The sequence below is a fragment of the Sebastes fasciatus genome, chromosome 2, assembly GCF_043250625.1.
Source record: "Sebastes fasciatus isolate fSebFas1 chromosome 2, fSebFas1.pri, whole genome shotgun sequence".
Lineage (NCBI taxonomy): Eukaryota > Metazoa > Chordata > Actinopteri > Perciformes > Sebastidae > Sebastes > Sebastes fasciatus.
This window is the reverse complement of record NC_133796.1, coordinates 7,522,585-7,538,603: the sequence shown is the minus strand read 5'-3', so window position 1 is coordinate 7,538,603 and position 16,019 is coordinate 7,522,585. Positions and strand designations below refer to the sequence as shown.

Here is a 16,019-nt window from a genome sequence, read left to right as displayed (position 1 = left end):
CCAATATGTTCACCAACTAGTCGTTAGCTTGGTCTGTCTGTTGTTTCTTGCTGGGCAGTTAGTGTACAGTGGGTTTATCAGAGCTTTTTCACTGAAAACAGCTGCCTGCTGCTTCTGCTTCTAGTGATCAAAAAAAGTAAAAAAAAAAAAAAAAAAGAGCTGAAAGATACAAAGATGCTCCGTAGAGCTGAGGAAGCAACAGAGTTGGTGATAATTCTCTCTGGGTACATCAGTACGTGTGACCACCTTCAGTTACTTAAAGTCATTTGATCCACTGTTAATAAAACAATATTGATTAGTGCAGCTTTAAATAACAACAGTCACATAATGTTAAAGTGCTTCAACTAAAAGAATATCAATTACATTACAGATTTTGTTTTGATGATCTGCAAAAAGGCATGGCTTAAAACAGAGTTGCTATTACAACAGAGTTCCACGACTATAACTTGTAAACTTGATGATTGCGGCTGTGATGATGTGTCAATTAGTGGACTAATCGGTCGTTTTGGTCTTAGTTGACTATGATTTCTTTAGTCTATTAGTCATTTATTTATGATTTTTTTTACTGAATTGCTTATTTCCAAGAAACGTATGAGTACATCTCTGATAAACACAAGATTTAAAGTGGTCCTTTTGTGTGATTGTTTTTGGAGAAACTCCAACATAACTTTACAAATTGTATGAGTGTTAGTCAACTAAGAATGTCTTTGATGAGGACAGCCCTAGCGATGATTGATGAATAAGCAGATATATGAAGAATGTTTTTTTTCTCTCTCTTTGAGACTACACTAGACCGCACAAGTACAACCCATTTTTTTATGATGAGAACATAGCAAATTGTGTTACAGATTTAAAGTGCTTTGGACGTTCATATTTTTTTGATTTGTCAGCCTCTCAGCTGTGGTAGTTTATTTTCCCTGTGTTCACTCTCAGTTTCTTTTTTTGGTCTTTCTTCCCGCCAAATCATCATTACAACATCACCGACCTACAGCATGTGAACAGCTAACCCTCATAGACATACAATAAGACAGTATTAAATCAACATTAAAAATGCAGGTTTCCTTGTTTACAGGGGATTTTTCATGAAACAACAAGCCGGAATATGCGTGGTTCGAGACACTGCCAGGCCTCTTTTAGTTAAAAAAAAGTGCTGAAACATGTTGATTTGCATTAGAAGCACAAACACTGACATACACACACACACAGTAGCTGTATTCCAGATGTGAGTAGTGTGTGTTCTGTGCCGCCCCTCATCTAGTTGTTGATCTCCTGTGGAGTCTGAGAGGCCTGGTAATAACAGACAAACAGGAAGAGGACCATCATAAATGTAGAGATCAAACACACACACACACGCACACACACACACTTGGCTGTAACTGCAGTCCCATGTTTCCCTCGCCAGCAGTGAGCTCATTAAAATGTGCAAGGCGACCCCTCTCGTCTTCATCCTCTCTCATCTCTCCTCCATCTCTTCCTCTCTCATTTCTTTCCCGATATTCCTTTCCCTCCGATACAAAATATCACACGCTCTCTCTCCTCATCAGTCATGTGACTGTTTGCTTCACTCTCTCCTCACGTCAGTTTCAAGTTACACTTATCGATTAGGGATTAGATCACACTGTCAACACGCAGTTCAAAATACCGCTTCAGTCGGACAACTGATCGGCATGCATGGTGTAAACTTGTGTTTGTGTGTGCGTGCGTGTGTGTGTGTGTGTGTGTGTGTTTGGGGGAGGGTGGCTCTGCTTTAATGAATGGTTGCCGGGTAGAACAGGAGGCGTGAGGGAGGAATTTGTTAATTATGAATGGAGCACTTCTCTCTGGATGTGAACAACACACAGTGCAAGTGTGTGTACGTGTATGTGTGTGTGGTTTGGCATTTGCGAGTGTATGGGTATGTGGTAACATGTGTGAGTACCATGTGATTGTTTTGATCAGGAGGTTGCTGGTGATAATCTACAGACTGGCTGGTGAGGAAATGAAACAAGTAATATTAATTACCATTAAGGTGCTCAGGAGCAAGGCATTCTGGGTTTATTAGACCAGGGCAGTGCGGGGCCACTCATTTTTAAATTACAACTACAATAAATTCCACATTAGAGCTGAGTTTTATGAAATCTAAAATAGGAGATAATGCATTTTTTAAAACACACTGCATATGAACTCTCAACCTGTAATTGTGGTGCTTCATATTAGTTCATTTTTTAATGTGAAATAAAAAGCAGTTCTATCCTTGTATGACATAAACATAAATCCCAAAGAACAACAATGTTCAGTGCAGGAAGTCCCTTTTACAGTATGCAGCAAGGCAGACTTCATGCAGCAAACTGGAGTTTGTGTTCTGTCTTGGACGTAAAATGAAAGTTTAACCTTTATATAACCTGTAAACTGATTTTTCCCAACCATAGTTTATTACCCATAACCATGATCGTTCCCTAACCTTGGCCACATAATTGCAAAGTGCAGTTATTGTAAAAAAAAAGTGAGAATTTAAAATAATTTTAAATGGTATATGCCTTCCATGATTTTAGGTTTACATTCCCTGTTCATGCCACCAGATGGTTGAGGTCGACTGACACTCCACTTCATCCCTGGTTACACCTTTAGAACTAAGCTAAATGCTATTGCTAAGATGCTCACATTGACAGTGTCAGCTTGCCGTGTTTAACAGGAGACATTTGCCATGTTCCCCATCTTAGCTTATCATATTAACATGTTAAACAAGTAAAGCCGAGGATGATGGATTGGTAATGCCATTATTGTGTACTAGGCTTATAGTAAGTAGGCCTATTTGGTCATGAACAACCATATGGTCTGCTAATGGCATTAGATGAAGTCACCAAAGTTCTTATATTTAATCCTGTGTGGACTTTAAATGTCTGCACCGAACTTTACCGACAATGCATTTTAAAGTAATCAAGATAGTTTGCTCCTAACCAAAATTGTTAAACTTCAATTGGTGTCCATCAAATAGTTCAGTCTATGCCTAAGTGGTGGACCGTCTGACCGACCATCTGACATTACCAATCACTAACATGTTACTAGCGTGGCTACAAATCTTCTGTGTGCACGTCTTATATCGGGGAAATTAGAGTCCTGAAAAAAAGAAAATCATAACTCAATAACTTTATTTGCAATTTGAATATTGTCACACAACTAAAGTGTATAAAGAGAGTTGGCTGTTTAGTTCATTTCCTCAACAATGTGGTCACTTTACATGTATGGTGTTGCTAAAAAAATCATCATATTCATTCTGAAATTGTTGACATAATCAACCCCCCCTTTTTTTCCCAAACACTGAATTTTTCAGTTTGGGATGAAAATATTAATCTGATGCATCATAACATTTTGGAATAACAACCTTCCTCCCTCTGCATTTCACTGTGTAAGCCTGTCTAAGCCCTTATGATAAACAGTGTCTCTCGAGGAAATCCCATTTGGCTGCTGTTTAATCTGAATTTTCCAGTGTGTACATTTCCGTGGCAGCAGTGATTATGGTATTCTCGAGGCACCGTATACTATATAAGCCATACCTCTGCTGGAAAGGCTTTAGCATGAGAGTGAAGCTCTAATCACATTCTTTCTTGTCGGCTCTCCACCTGTACAGCGGCGATGGCGGCGGCAGCTCTGAGCACCTTGTTTGGAAGTTAGCGGTGTCTGCCATCAGTTAAACTGACTTTAACTCCGGGGTCAGCTTTTTCCACATGGACCTACTCTGCCTTAAAATAGACTGCTGTTTACAGTTGCAGGTTAGCCGCTCACCAAACTGGGTCCCTGAGCGGTTGGCTCTCACACAAACACACACTCACGAGACACTGCTTTATTTGGACGAAGCAGGGAGTGTGTAGTATCTACGAGAGGCAGATCGGGGTCTTGTGTAAATACTGGCTGAATGTAAAAGGATACAAAAAAGCTTGGTAGTTGCTCATCTCTTTGAAGAATACAATGCTTTTACCAGCATTTACTTTACACAGCACATTAATAGCTGTAATGTAAATATTGATCACAGTTTCGCGTAGTTTCCTTGGAGCAAAAAAAGGGCCTTCGGTGGTGAATGTGCAATGAGACTATTTTGGTAGCATCTGTATGTCTTTGTGTTTCATCATATGAACCTGGCTGTTTTGTGTTTCCAGGGGCAACCAGAGATATCGGTTCGGCTCTGACCAGGATGTGCATGAGGCATCGCAGCATTGAGGCCAAACTTCGCCAGTTCACCAAGTAAGATACAAGTCTTTCCTATTTTCCTTCTCACTGTTTCGATACTTCTTGACCTCCTTCCTTTGCTTCCTTTCCTTCCTTTGTTGACCTTACTGTGTAGCCCCTTCAGGGATTTTCAGAAGTCAAACCTCATATGTGTTTTCATCTAAAGCTGACCTCGTTTTTAGTGTTACGCTGGGACTTGGTGAGGTTTTCTTGTCCGCTGTATGGATTCCATTAGGAACATTGCTCCGTCTGTACATATTGAAATGACTGTAAATGAATACAACCATTGGCACACAGCACAGACCACTATGGAAACCTTACCAAGAGTCTATTTTCAACCGCTGTTTGCCTTTTCCTTCGTTCCCCATAGTCTCTAATGACTTTTCCATGGCACAAGCTATTACATTGATGGTGATGATAATGATGATGGGGGTCCCTTTGAAGACTGAGTCGATCCAAAAGCTATTGTGTGTCTGTGTGTATGTGTTCCAATAATCCTACATTTACTGTAAGTATGCACATTTGTGTCACATATGTATGTATGTGTAGATAGGGAGGGGGGGGGCAGTGTTCCCGATACTAAAATCACAAAGTGGAACGACACATGGAGGGAAATATATGTAAGGGTCTCATTACAGACACTTCTCATTTTCAGTGGGTCTTGGTGGTCGGAATATGTGGGTCTAAGTCAGTCGTTTGTCAAGACATCACACAATGAAAATATGTGTCCGAGGATTGATTTTGATTGAAACAAAGCAGCAGTTCTTGGCGTTGCGTCTGAGCTGTCTCTAAATTTATGGAACTTCCTCTTCAATCTCTCCCACAGTGCTTTGATGGAGAGTCTGGTCACTCCTCTCCAGGACAAGATTGAGGACTGGAAGAAGACAGCCACCCAGCTGGATAAGGACCATGCCAAAGGTACACACACACACACACATCGCAGCATATGATGCTAATACATGAAACCACTGCATTACTAAGTTCAGCTCTGTGGCTTATTGACCACTGTGATGGTTGGATCAAAGAAAAGTGCAATCACACCGTAGATCCCTTAACTGTCAATTATCCGGAACAATCACTTAACTAAACTCTAAAGATGTATTCGTATCATGTCCTATTCGCAGGTTTTCAAATCAAAAAAGCATTGCGCCTTTGTTTCTACAAGTACCAGTGAGACAATTAAATATGATCCAAGAAGTCCAGCTTGATTAATATGTTCATGAGTGTGAAGGCTCATCAGCCCCCAAAACCACGCACAGCTGTTTCTAATACTATGAGAGAGGATTTACTATTGTTGATCGTCTCAACAATCGCAAAGTAAACTGCAGATTTTCACCATTACAAAGTAAACAAATTTACGCTTGCAAATATTTGCTATGCCAACGCAGGTTAATCCCTGATGACGTTGCAAAATCTGAACCAGGGTTTTCGGGTGGAGCCCTTTGTGTCAGGTTCTTTGATATCAACCTAGTGGCTGAAATGAATAAAAAAGTTTTTTTTTTAATGCAGTCTGATTACTGCCTGAGGGTGCTTTCACCCCTGAGGTTGGTCCAGACCAAGTTAAAAAGTGTTTTTTACGGTTGTTTAAGTCCATTTTTATTATCACACTGACTTTTAAAAAAACTAGGAGGGCTGTTTCTATAAGTGAAAAATAATACGTGATTTCGCCTTGTGATTTGGATCCCCTCCAACATTTAATGGGTTCGTCCTTGGCCCTTGTTATACCCTCCCACTAAGTTTCATGAAAATAGGGCCAGTAGTTCTTCCGTAATCCTGCTGACAAACAGACAAACAAACAAACCGAACCAAATAACCTTGTTGGCGGAGGTAAAAAAAAGAGCTGTAAGCGTGAGGTCATGTGGACTGACTGCAACTCAATCATTGGACAGTTTTGGGACTGTCATCCTGAACCATCATCATGAAATTAAATTCCGCTGACTGACTGCATGTCATGCTGCACTTTTTTTTATACTAATGTGTGTATTTATGTTCTGTGTTACAAAAGGCTCAAAATAAATAACTGATTATGAGCATATTAGTCAAGTTTGTAACTGGACCTCATATTTCATAGTGACAGAGGGTGACATTGTAGCTTCTGCATCATTATTACAGGGGAAAAGTTAGTGTGTTTTATGCTTGATCAGGGAAAATCCCCTGATTTGCTGTGCTAATGCATACACTATACATAACCAACCGTTACAGATTGCATTCAAAACTGCTTTATGGCAGTTTCTCACGCTTTTCTATAAATCTTACTGGTTTCAGATCTACTATACTGATAGCCTGGACTGGCTGACTCAAATATATTGTTCAATACTGACTGTATTCATTAAGGATTAGTGTTTTCTTCCAATCCAATGTCAAGTCTTTATCAGTGAGCTCTTGGTTTCATAGCTTCTGGAAGCATTTCTATCCAAGTTAATATTGGAAATGCAACATAATATGAGTTCACACAGAGAGGGATTTACATTCCTGTTACTAAAGCATCTCTGTTCATCCCGTTTCAAGAGTACAAGAGGTCACGCCACGAGATCAAGAAGAAGTCATCTGACACCATGAAACTGCAGAAGAAGGCTCGTAAAGGTAACGGTCAGCCGTCGAGCTCAGGCTCCTCTCACGTTTGACAGAACAAGACAGAAAAGTCACGTTGTAGAGGTCAAATAGTGTTTTTGCAAGGACACAAAGACAACATCAGTTCTACTGATATCAATGGTTTTTCCTGTGTAGATCATGTGCTGTAGCTGTGGAGATTTGGACATTCGGTCCATTTTTACCTCTGTTATCTCTATGATATCCTCGTAGTGCTAGTGGATTGTAAATCATCACCAACAACAATACTCCCTGGGCCCAAACTGGATCAAATGTTGATTTATGGTTTGTATCTGATTCGGATGTTTGATCATTAAAGAGCAGACTCAAAATACAGTGGTTGCATTCAGTGCCAACATGCACATACAGAAAATTTAGTCATTCACCGAGGTCAAGAACCATGACTCTGTACAGTCTAGGTCAAAAGAATTGCAGGTTTATATCGTCATCTTGTGGTGCTCGACGGTATTTCAGGTCTTTTTCTCATTTGTCCTCAAACACTTCACTCAGTGATGCAGCAACCAATAATTAGTGCCTTCTTTCTGGAGCAGCTTCCGTTCAGTTGCCAGGCAGATGAATACATAAATGAAAGATGTCTGTAAAGTAAATTTCAAAATGACATCCTTTTTCATGTATATTCTGTATTTTGTTAAAGACAACTGTATGACTGTAACTCTGAGTACATGTTATGTACTCATAATTGTCATTAATGAAATGTGATACATGCATTAAATTAAATAATTAAAGTAAACAACATTATTTACAATAGAAAAACATTAAAGAGGACCTATTATGCTTATTTTCAGCTGCGTACTTGTAAATGGGTTTCTACTAGATGATGTTAACATGATTTAATGTCCAATGTCTGCTCCAGTTCCTCTCTAACTAGCTTTGTTTGAGGGGGGTGCCAAACTAGCCGTTATGCAAATGTGTTACTTGGTGACATCACCACATTACAGAGGTAAAGGCATGACTTTGAGCAAGGCAGTTCAGGAGCAGAGTAACTCCCTTTGGGGTGGACCTTGGGCTTTGTAACTTTGCAGACCTTTTACATGCACACAAAACAACACACTTACGGAAAGGGGAAAAGCATGATAGGTCCCCTTTAAATAATTCAACATGGGGTAAAACAGTGTAGTGTCCCTTGCCGTTATGTTTGCTAGCGTCTGGTTAACGCTGTCAATGCTGATGCTTGGCGGTATTATTATTTCTGGGTTTTGGTTGCAGCCGTGTTATTTTGCGCTAACCTGTGGCACTGTGATGGCTTCCTTGTACTAACCTTAACAATGAGTTCTGCTATTTCTGCTCTCTCTCCCCTTCTTTCTCTCTCTCTGTCCCCCCTTTTTCCTTCCTTATTTTGCTTCCTTTTTGCGGTCTCCCCTCCTCACTGCTGCTATTTGTCCCCCTGTAATAGAGATCCAGGGTAAGTATCAGCCTATCGCTCGCTACAGCTCTGCCGTATCACCTCCTTTTTTTTTACTCCCATTCGCAACCTTCTCCTGCAGATTAGCATACAGTACAAGCATGTGTGTACAGTACAAGCTGAACTCAGTTTATCCTTCATATTACTTAGTGGTTATTACTATATTTGTGAGGCAAGGGTCCCCAGTGATCATGGAAAAGTTTATTAGGGAATTGTTTTATACTGGATTGGATTAACCCATCAGGGGGGCCCAACGAAATTAGTTTGTGGTAACTTGATTAAGCATACATTTATATGGTGAAATGCACCACATAAGCACAATGTAAACCATAATAACAAAAGCCTTGAATCTAGATTTTTATCTCAGCTCCCCTATACAACATGGGGCCTCAAAATCAGGTAACATTGCAAATATAAGCTGATATAGTTTAACCCTTAAACACATATCTTGGTCTTCAGAGGACCATAGCAAACCCTGTCTGATTCTTCATTTTATTCAGTTAAACCATTGAATCCCATCATGATTGCTTAAAAATCATTGTTTTTCTATCGTTTTTCTCTAAAAAAGTTGGGTTTTAGAAACACAATATGGAGGAGGGTCTTTTTGCCAAGGTATGCAGGTAGCATTGTGTTTTCCTGTTTGGCCTCATTTTGTGTCACTCGTTATTATGTTACTACAGGTTCACTGCAGAACAGCACTTTCTTTGATACTGGAGGGTTTCGATGACAATCACTCAGAAAATAAAGACGTGCCTGTTGCAACTGATGATGAGGATTATATGTTTATGCCAAGTGAACAGTCAGATATTTCAGAAGTAGAATTCGAGCATGAGTATGACAATTGTAGCTTGGTTGTAAAATTGTGGACAGATATGTGCACTGCACACAACCATGTTGTAATGACCATATTACGGTGATTGTGACTTGTGATTACTCATCTTTGATTAGATCAAACATTAATATTATGTTCTGAAAAATTTAGAAGTAATGCTATTTAAATTTGGTGCTCAATCTGTGTTACCTAAGGAATGGGTCTCTAAAGACCGAGGTATGTAGGAATGTTTCAGGAATTATTTTAATTTTGTCATTTAAGGGGTTGAATTCTGCTTCTGTGCACATTCAATGTGATCAAATTTATTTGCCATTAATTGTATTACCACAAACTAATTAACTAATGTTGAACCAGGAGCTTTGGGGATCCATTTAATGAACCAAAATGTTTAATTTTTTTGTCTCATTATCACTGACAGGAGGTCATAGATATCAAAATGATTTCATCTTTTTTCTCCGTAGAAAAATATGTGAAACCAGCTACCATGACTGTTTTAGAAAACTAGTTACAACACTGCAGTTATTGAAAAAGCTTCACTTAAGGTTTTATTTCCTGGTGACAGATTAGAGTTCAGCTTCTGTAGTTGTTTGAGAAGTTGGAGTCGTGCAGTTTCACCCCCGACAATGCCTGATGTAATTCGACTTCTCCTTCCTTGACTTCTGGATGACTTGTGTAGCTGCTACTATTAGCTTTGTAGTCACACCGCAGGCTCTCATTCTGCTCTCATGCTACCCCTCCTCCCTTGTCCTCTCCTTCATTCTATCTCCGTTACTGCAGACAACTCCGCTGACTTTTTTGCATGCTGTAACACTACAAAGAGTTATTTCATGTCTTGCTTTCTTTTCATTGCATTTCATGGTTTATTTTCTGTTAACAGTAGACAGTAAGCACCTATGTCTTACGTTTAGTCATCAAGTGATTGCTGTACAATTACAGCACGTAAAGCCAAGTTTTAAGGTAACTCATTATTTGTGTTTTGGCTCTATACTCAGTTTTTTAATGAAGCAGTCTGACCACTTTATTATTTAAAGCTGCTATGACGAATATAAAAATATAGTACCAGATGACTGTGTAATGTGAAATGGGTTGCTCATAGAGAGCCCACTGATAATTATCACCTGACTCTGTAGTTCCCCCCCGCCCTACGGAGCTTTTTTCGTGTCTTTTATGTTTTGGTTTAACGACTTGCAACTTTACTGTTTTGGTTCACTCTCGCAGCTCTCATGAGGCGTGTGCCGCTCTAAAAACCCACTGTACACTACCTGCACCGCCAAACAAACAGACAGACAATGTTAGCAGCTACCTGGTGAACATAGTGGAGCATTCACAGCTAAAGAGTCAGCTATTTCCCTCAGGAGTTGGTGGAGACCAAAAACAAAGCAAAAAGAGAGTGAATATTGGATATACGTTTTGTTAGGTGGACGCAAACATGACTCCAAATAATAAATGCTAATATTGCCATGTCCAATACAAGATTCGGTCAAAACCGAGTATATGGCTGGGCCGTGTACGGTCAGTCTGTGAATTTGTGGCTGAATTGTTCAGTGGTCATGTCTATAATGTTAAATCCAGCAGTACATGTCTACCAGGTCCAGCGAAATTGACAAGAGACGAGCCAGGGACAAGGAAGACAAGAGGAGTGAGGAACACTGGGAAACACAAGGCCGTGGCCGTGACACATGGTTTTTTATGTCCCTCCATACATAATATACAGAACATTGTGTCATTAGGGTGGCTGCTGTCTGTCTAAGATGATAACATATAATATAATATGACACACCATGATGCACTTGCAGTACGGTTTCCACATAAAAATTAAAACGAGAACCGAGCCAAAACATCAAACAAGGTGTTGCTGCTTACTTGGTCTTACTCAGTCTGAGTTTCATCATGTATGTTAGTGGTGGAGAGATATCTCATCAAGCCCACATCTTGTTAATGTTTTGTTTTCTACTGCCGTACCCACACACAGTTTCTCCCTTACACTTTCACACTATCTGCACCTCCATCTTTCTTTCCACCTCCTCTGGTGAAAACCACTCTTCTTTCCTTCATACTTGTCTACCATCATCTTCTCCCTGACCTTCCCTGACCCCTCTCTCTCCTCTATCTCATATTTGTTTTCTCTCACCTCCACCACTCCACCCTCCCCACCCCAGGGCGAGTGGACCTGCAGCCTCAGCTGGACAGCGCCATGCAGGATGTGACTGACATGTGTCTGCTGATGGAGGAGACGGAGAAGCAGGCGGTGCGCCGGGCCCTCGTGGAGGAGAGGGGTCGCTTCTGCACCTTCATCGGCTTCCTTCAGCCCGTCGTGGTGAGGAGACGGATGAGGAGGGGTGGTGGCTGAGTGGCGGGAAGGGAGGAGGGAACGATGGGTAGACGGGTACATGGGGGGGAGGGCAAGCACTTTCTGACCTGCGGCACAGTATGAGCATAGTTTTCTTCTGTTGCTGAGTAGCTCCACTGATAAAGATCCGGGTTCAGTGCCTTGCTCAACGTGACTCAAAGGATGTTGTTTGTGTGATCCCTAAATACAAAAAAGGACACTATCACTGCACTTGATTTCCACTAGGAGGCAACATACTGCAATGTAACTGACTAATACTACTATTAGAGCTGACACATTACAGTACAATGTACTGTAAATCCAGTGGTGGAAGAAGTACTGAGATGTTTTACTTAAGTAAAAGTAGCAATATAGCAATGTAAATATTCTACATTAAAACAAAAGTCCTAAAACAAAAGCAGCATTTTAAATTTGTCTTGACAATTTAACTATACTTTTGGGTAGTCAAATCTATTACAATGCTATTGTATATGTTTTAAATTGAAAATTGAAAATTAGAGTAGTTAGGAAAAATATATTAGCAGTTAGCTGTGAAATGAATGTAAAAGAGTGAAAAGTACAATATTTCCCTCTAATTTGTAGTGGAGTTTAAGTACAAAGAAGCATACAATTGAAATACTCAAGTAAAGTACCTCAAAATTGTACTTTGTACAGTCCTGAGTAAATGTACTTAGTTACTTTTCACCGCTGAAATGACCTCGCACCATGTTTGCCTTGGAGTTTATCAAACAAAACAAAAGTAGAAAGTAGAACCCCAACACTAATGTTATGTTATTTATTATAATTAATTAACCATGAGGAATGACAGAAGATTGTATATAGGGCTGAGCAATATGGCTGAAATTAATATCACAATATCTATGACAATGTTTATTTTATATCAGCGTATATCATGATATATTCAATACAATGAATATGGTCCAGTTATTATGCATAACTCATGTGTAAAAGACAAATAAACTCAAGTCCTATTGTTTTCTATTCAAATGTACACAACAACACCAGTATCCGTTTTTCTGATGTTGCAAAATAATTCTAATTTAATTTTGAGATGTTAAGATTCCCTCTCTTGATTGACACATCCCCCCTACTGTGCCTTGACATCTAGTTTGGTGACAGCATGTCATCCTGTTCCGTCGTAGCTGTCACAGTGAACCAGGAGAAACACATTGTTGATGTATAAATATATCTACAAGTGACAGTCTAAATATTATTAAATTATACTAAAAGACATTTGGTAAGGAATCTGGTAAAATAATACACTCCTGATTATAATACAGCTCTCCATATAGTCTAACATTTGCAACAGGAGTTGTCACCTGACATGTAATCACACTTGTTGTAATCTATAAACAGAGAATCTGTTGGCAACGGGACAAGATTTTGGTATCTGAAGCGATCTGGTTTCCGTTAGTGGTCCGAGTAGTATTGACCAATCACGTTTGAGCAGGCTTTGGCTGAATTCAGGTAAACAGCAAAAGAGGCAGAACACATTGACCAAAATGCATCCGGGAACCCATCGGCTATCGTCTGACAATGATTTACCATTTCATTGGTTTAAAATTAGCTTGTAACTGGCTACATGTGAAACAATCCGGTCGTACACATCGTCTCACAACTCCAACTCCAGTCTCGCATCTGAAGTTGCTAATCGGACTGTCAACAACAAGCAGTGTACGGAAAATTAAGTCTTGGCCCGGGATATCCGCTGGCTATACTGGAACCCCAGAAATATAGCCCCTTGCCCTCAGAGTCTTATTCATCGATACCCAATGGGCACATTCGATTGCCTGACATGCCAACGCACAAATCTGATGTGTTTTTGACTTTGATTGGAGGAGGTCAGCAGGAAATTAGTCCTTGTTTCTCTCTTGTTTTTTTTAGAATGGAGAGATCGCCATGCTGGGAGAGATCACCCACCTCCAGGCCATCATCGATGACCTCACTGTGCTGACAACCGATCCTCACAAACTGCCCCCAGCTAGTGAACAGGTGAAACACACACACACATACCACAACATGCAGAACACAAAAAAAAACACAGAAAGAAAGAATCTAATAAGATATAAACTCACTCTTGTTGTCTCTATCTCACTCAGGTGATTAAGGATCTGAAGGGGTCCGACTACAGCTGGTCCTATCAGACCCCTCCCTCATCCCCAAGCAGCTCTGGCTCCCGCAAGAGCAGCATGTGCAGGTACACACACACACACACACACACACACACGTACACACATGTGCACTCAGACACGACCAACACCTTCTGCTCGCTCTGCAGTGTGCTTTGCAGTGATTTTAAGAAAGAGGAGCTGATGTTCATGTTTCACTGTGACTGTCGGTCCTCCTGTCTGTGTGTCAGTCCATCATTGCTGCTTGTCCAGTCATCTTCAATTTAGTGGGATCTGAACCACGGCCTTCAGACAGAGAAACATTATGTAGATGGATTTTCTTTATGCTTAAGCAGCTGAACAAAGGATGGCTCAAGATATTTAATTTTGGCATAAATAGTAGATATCATCAGCATATGCGCAATTTCTGTGCACATGCTTACAGAATCTTTGAATAACAAAATGAATTCTACAAGAAGAATACTTTAAACTAAAAATGTATTTATGTAGTTCTTTGTCTGAAAAACATCACTTGCGTATGTGTGTGTGAACCAGCCTCTGTCAGTGTATGCATGTAGCAGCAGTCGCCCTCAAGGCGAAGCTCTAAAAGCATGCAAGATCACAGCCTTTTGCCTGCAGTGTTTAGTGTGTGTATGTGTGTGCCCTGGATCCTCATAAGCTTACACACTCTCTGTCTACCCCCCCACCCCCCTCCTCTCCCTCCTGCCTTTTCCCCTAACCATAACCATCATTCTCTGTACTTGTTTGTCTTCTATTTTCTGTGTCTTGTCTGTGTGCCCTTGTGTGATTTGCCCTCTTTCTCTTGGTTTCTTTGGCTACCGGGTATCCTTTCTTTTCCTGGGGTCTCTGCTTTGAACTGTGTGACTTAAATGCGTCATCGCATCGCGTGGTTGTCACTAACCTGATAACTCAACAACTTGCTGTGTGAACTACTCCTGAACTTCACCCCATCACTTAATCCAATCCTCCATCGCAACCTCCAATCATCAATCCATCATCTTCACCAATAACCAACATTTGGTTTGAACTTCCTCTTCCCAAATCGAACCATCACTTTGACACATCCCTCTAATCATGCTCTCTCCCCCTAAATACTGTCCTTACTCCACACTGGCAAACGTCACCTTCATCCTCCCCTCACACTCCTCATCACCCCTCCATCCCTGCTCCTCTGCAACTTTCCCTCCCACCCCCCCCAACCCCCTGCAGCAGCGTCAACAGCGCCCACAGTAGCGCCTCCCGTTCGTCGGGGGGAGGCGGAAGTGGTGGTATCGGTGGAGGCGGTGGAGGCTCCCTGCCCCACTCACCCACCTCATCCTCCTCCTCCTCCTCCTATCGCTACCGCAGCAGCCTGCCGCATCAGCCTCCGCCACCAGGGGGCATCGCTGCCCACCGCCTCAGCAGCGTCTCCTCCCACGATTCGGGCTTCGTGTCCCAGGATGCCAACATCTACTCCAAGCCCCCCTCGCCCATGCCCTCTGACATCACAAGCCAGGTACACCAACATACACACACATATTTATGTGCACAAAACCATAGTTAGTGTGGTATGATCTCACTTAACTGGCATTTTTAGCATGTTTTTGGAAAAATAAATATGGATATTTCGGCAAATCAGTAGACAAAGTTTTGTGTTTTTCTGTTTCCCTGCTGTAGAAGTCATCCAGCTCAGCATCGTCAGAGGCCTCAGAAACATGCCAGTCAGTCAGTGAATGCAGCTCCCCCACCACTGTAAGTACTCTTATTCATACTGTACAATATGGAGTCGTCAACAGTATTAAAACAGTCTGGGTATTGCTTGTTCTTCATTTCAAAATACATAAGGGAAATTAATTAACTCCATCAGCAACATAAGGAGATAACTGTGAAATTAAAGACTTCCAGAAATCCTACAATAATGGCATCAGTAAACTGTACACAGCATGCCTATATTCATCAGCCTAGCAGTTCTGTGATACTGATGCTGTAAAGCAAAGAGTATAGAAAGAAAATTAAACATTGGTGAGCCCAGCTCTAAATGGGGTGCATTCCAAAACTCCTGTTTCATTCTTAACCCTTGGGGCCTCACTAGGGACATTTATGGCTTTTTAGTTTTTAATTTGTTGATCATGTTGGCTTGATATGCATATGGCATACATTTTGGCAACAGTGTGAGTTTTTATTTTTTATTTTGGAAGTTCAACCACAGCTCCTATAATACATCTATAACAAACTGTGTAGCCAAAATACAGACACTCAGACCCTTAAAGACCAAAATGTCCCCATTGAGACCCATCAGGCTTTCAGTGGAGAGCCTTTTAAAAGTGTAATTTTTACTATTTTCCTCCAGATTGAGCCATGTTCTTATGTTTACCCAATGAGCAAATACATGCTATTCTCCTCATGTCCACTAGGGACATTGCTGCTGTATTATGGAGCACTGCAGTGTTTGATGCATCAAAATCATTGTTGTTGCTAATCATTGACATATCCCAGATTGTGAAAAAAAATACA

General features: G+C 40.8%; 1 protein-coding gene across 4 annotated transcripts in view; it reads left to right on the top strand.

The window, feature by feature from the left end:
• Positions 1-16,019, top strand: part of mtss1lb (MTSS I-BAR domain containing 2b) — a 91,171-nt gene that overhangs the window by 56,334 nt on the left and 18,818 nt on the right. Inside the window, exons 4-12 of one of the 4 annotated variants that reach the window (XM_074660402.1) lie at positions 4,134-4,218; positions 5,030-5,121; positions 6,712-6,786; positions 8,207-8,215; positions 11,207-11,364; positions 13,282-13,389; positions 13,497-13,594; positions 14,874-15,021; positions 15,183-15,257. In XM_074660402.1, coding sequence (XP_074516503.1) covers positions 4,134-4,218; positions 5,030-5,121; positions 6,712-6,786; positions 8,207-8,215; positions 11,207-11,364; positions 13,282-13,389; positions 13,497-13,594; positions 14,874-15,021; positions 15,183-15,257 — 848 coding nt within the window. Of the gene's footprint in view, positions 1-4,133; positions 4,219-5,029; positions 5,122-6,711; positions 6,787-8,206; positions 8,216-11,206; positions 11,365-13,281; positions 13,390-13,496; positions 13,595-14,735; positions 15,022-15,182; positions 15,258-16,019 lie in introns of all 4 variants that reach the window. The other 3 variants (XM_074660384.1, XM_074660411.1, XM_074660391.1) reach the window with 3 other exon arrangements.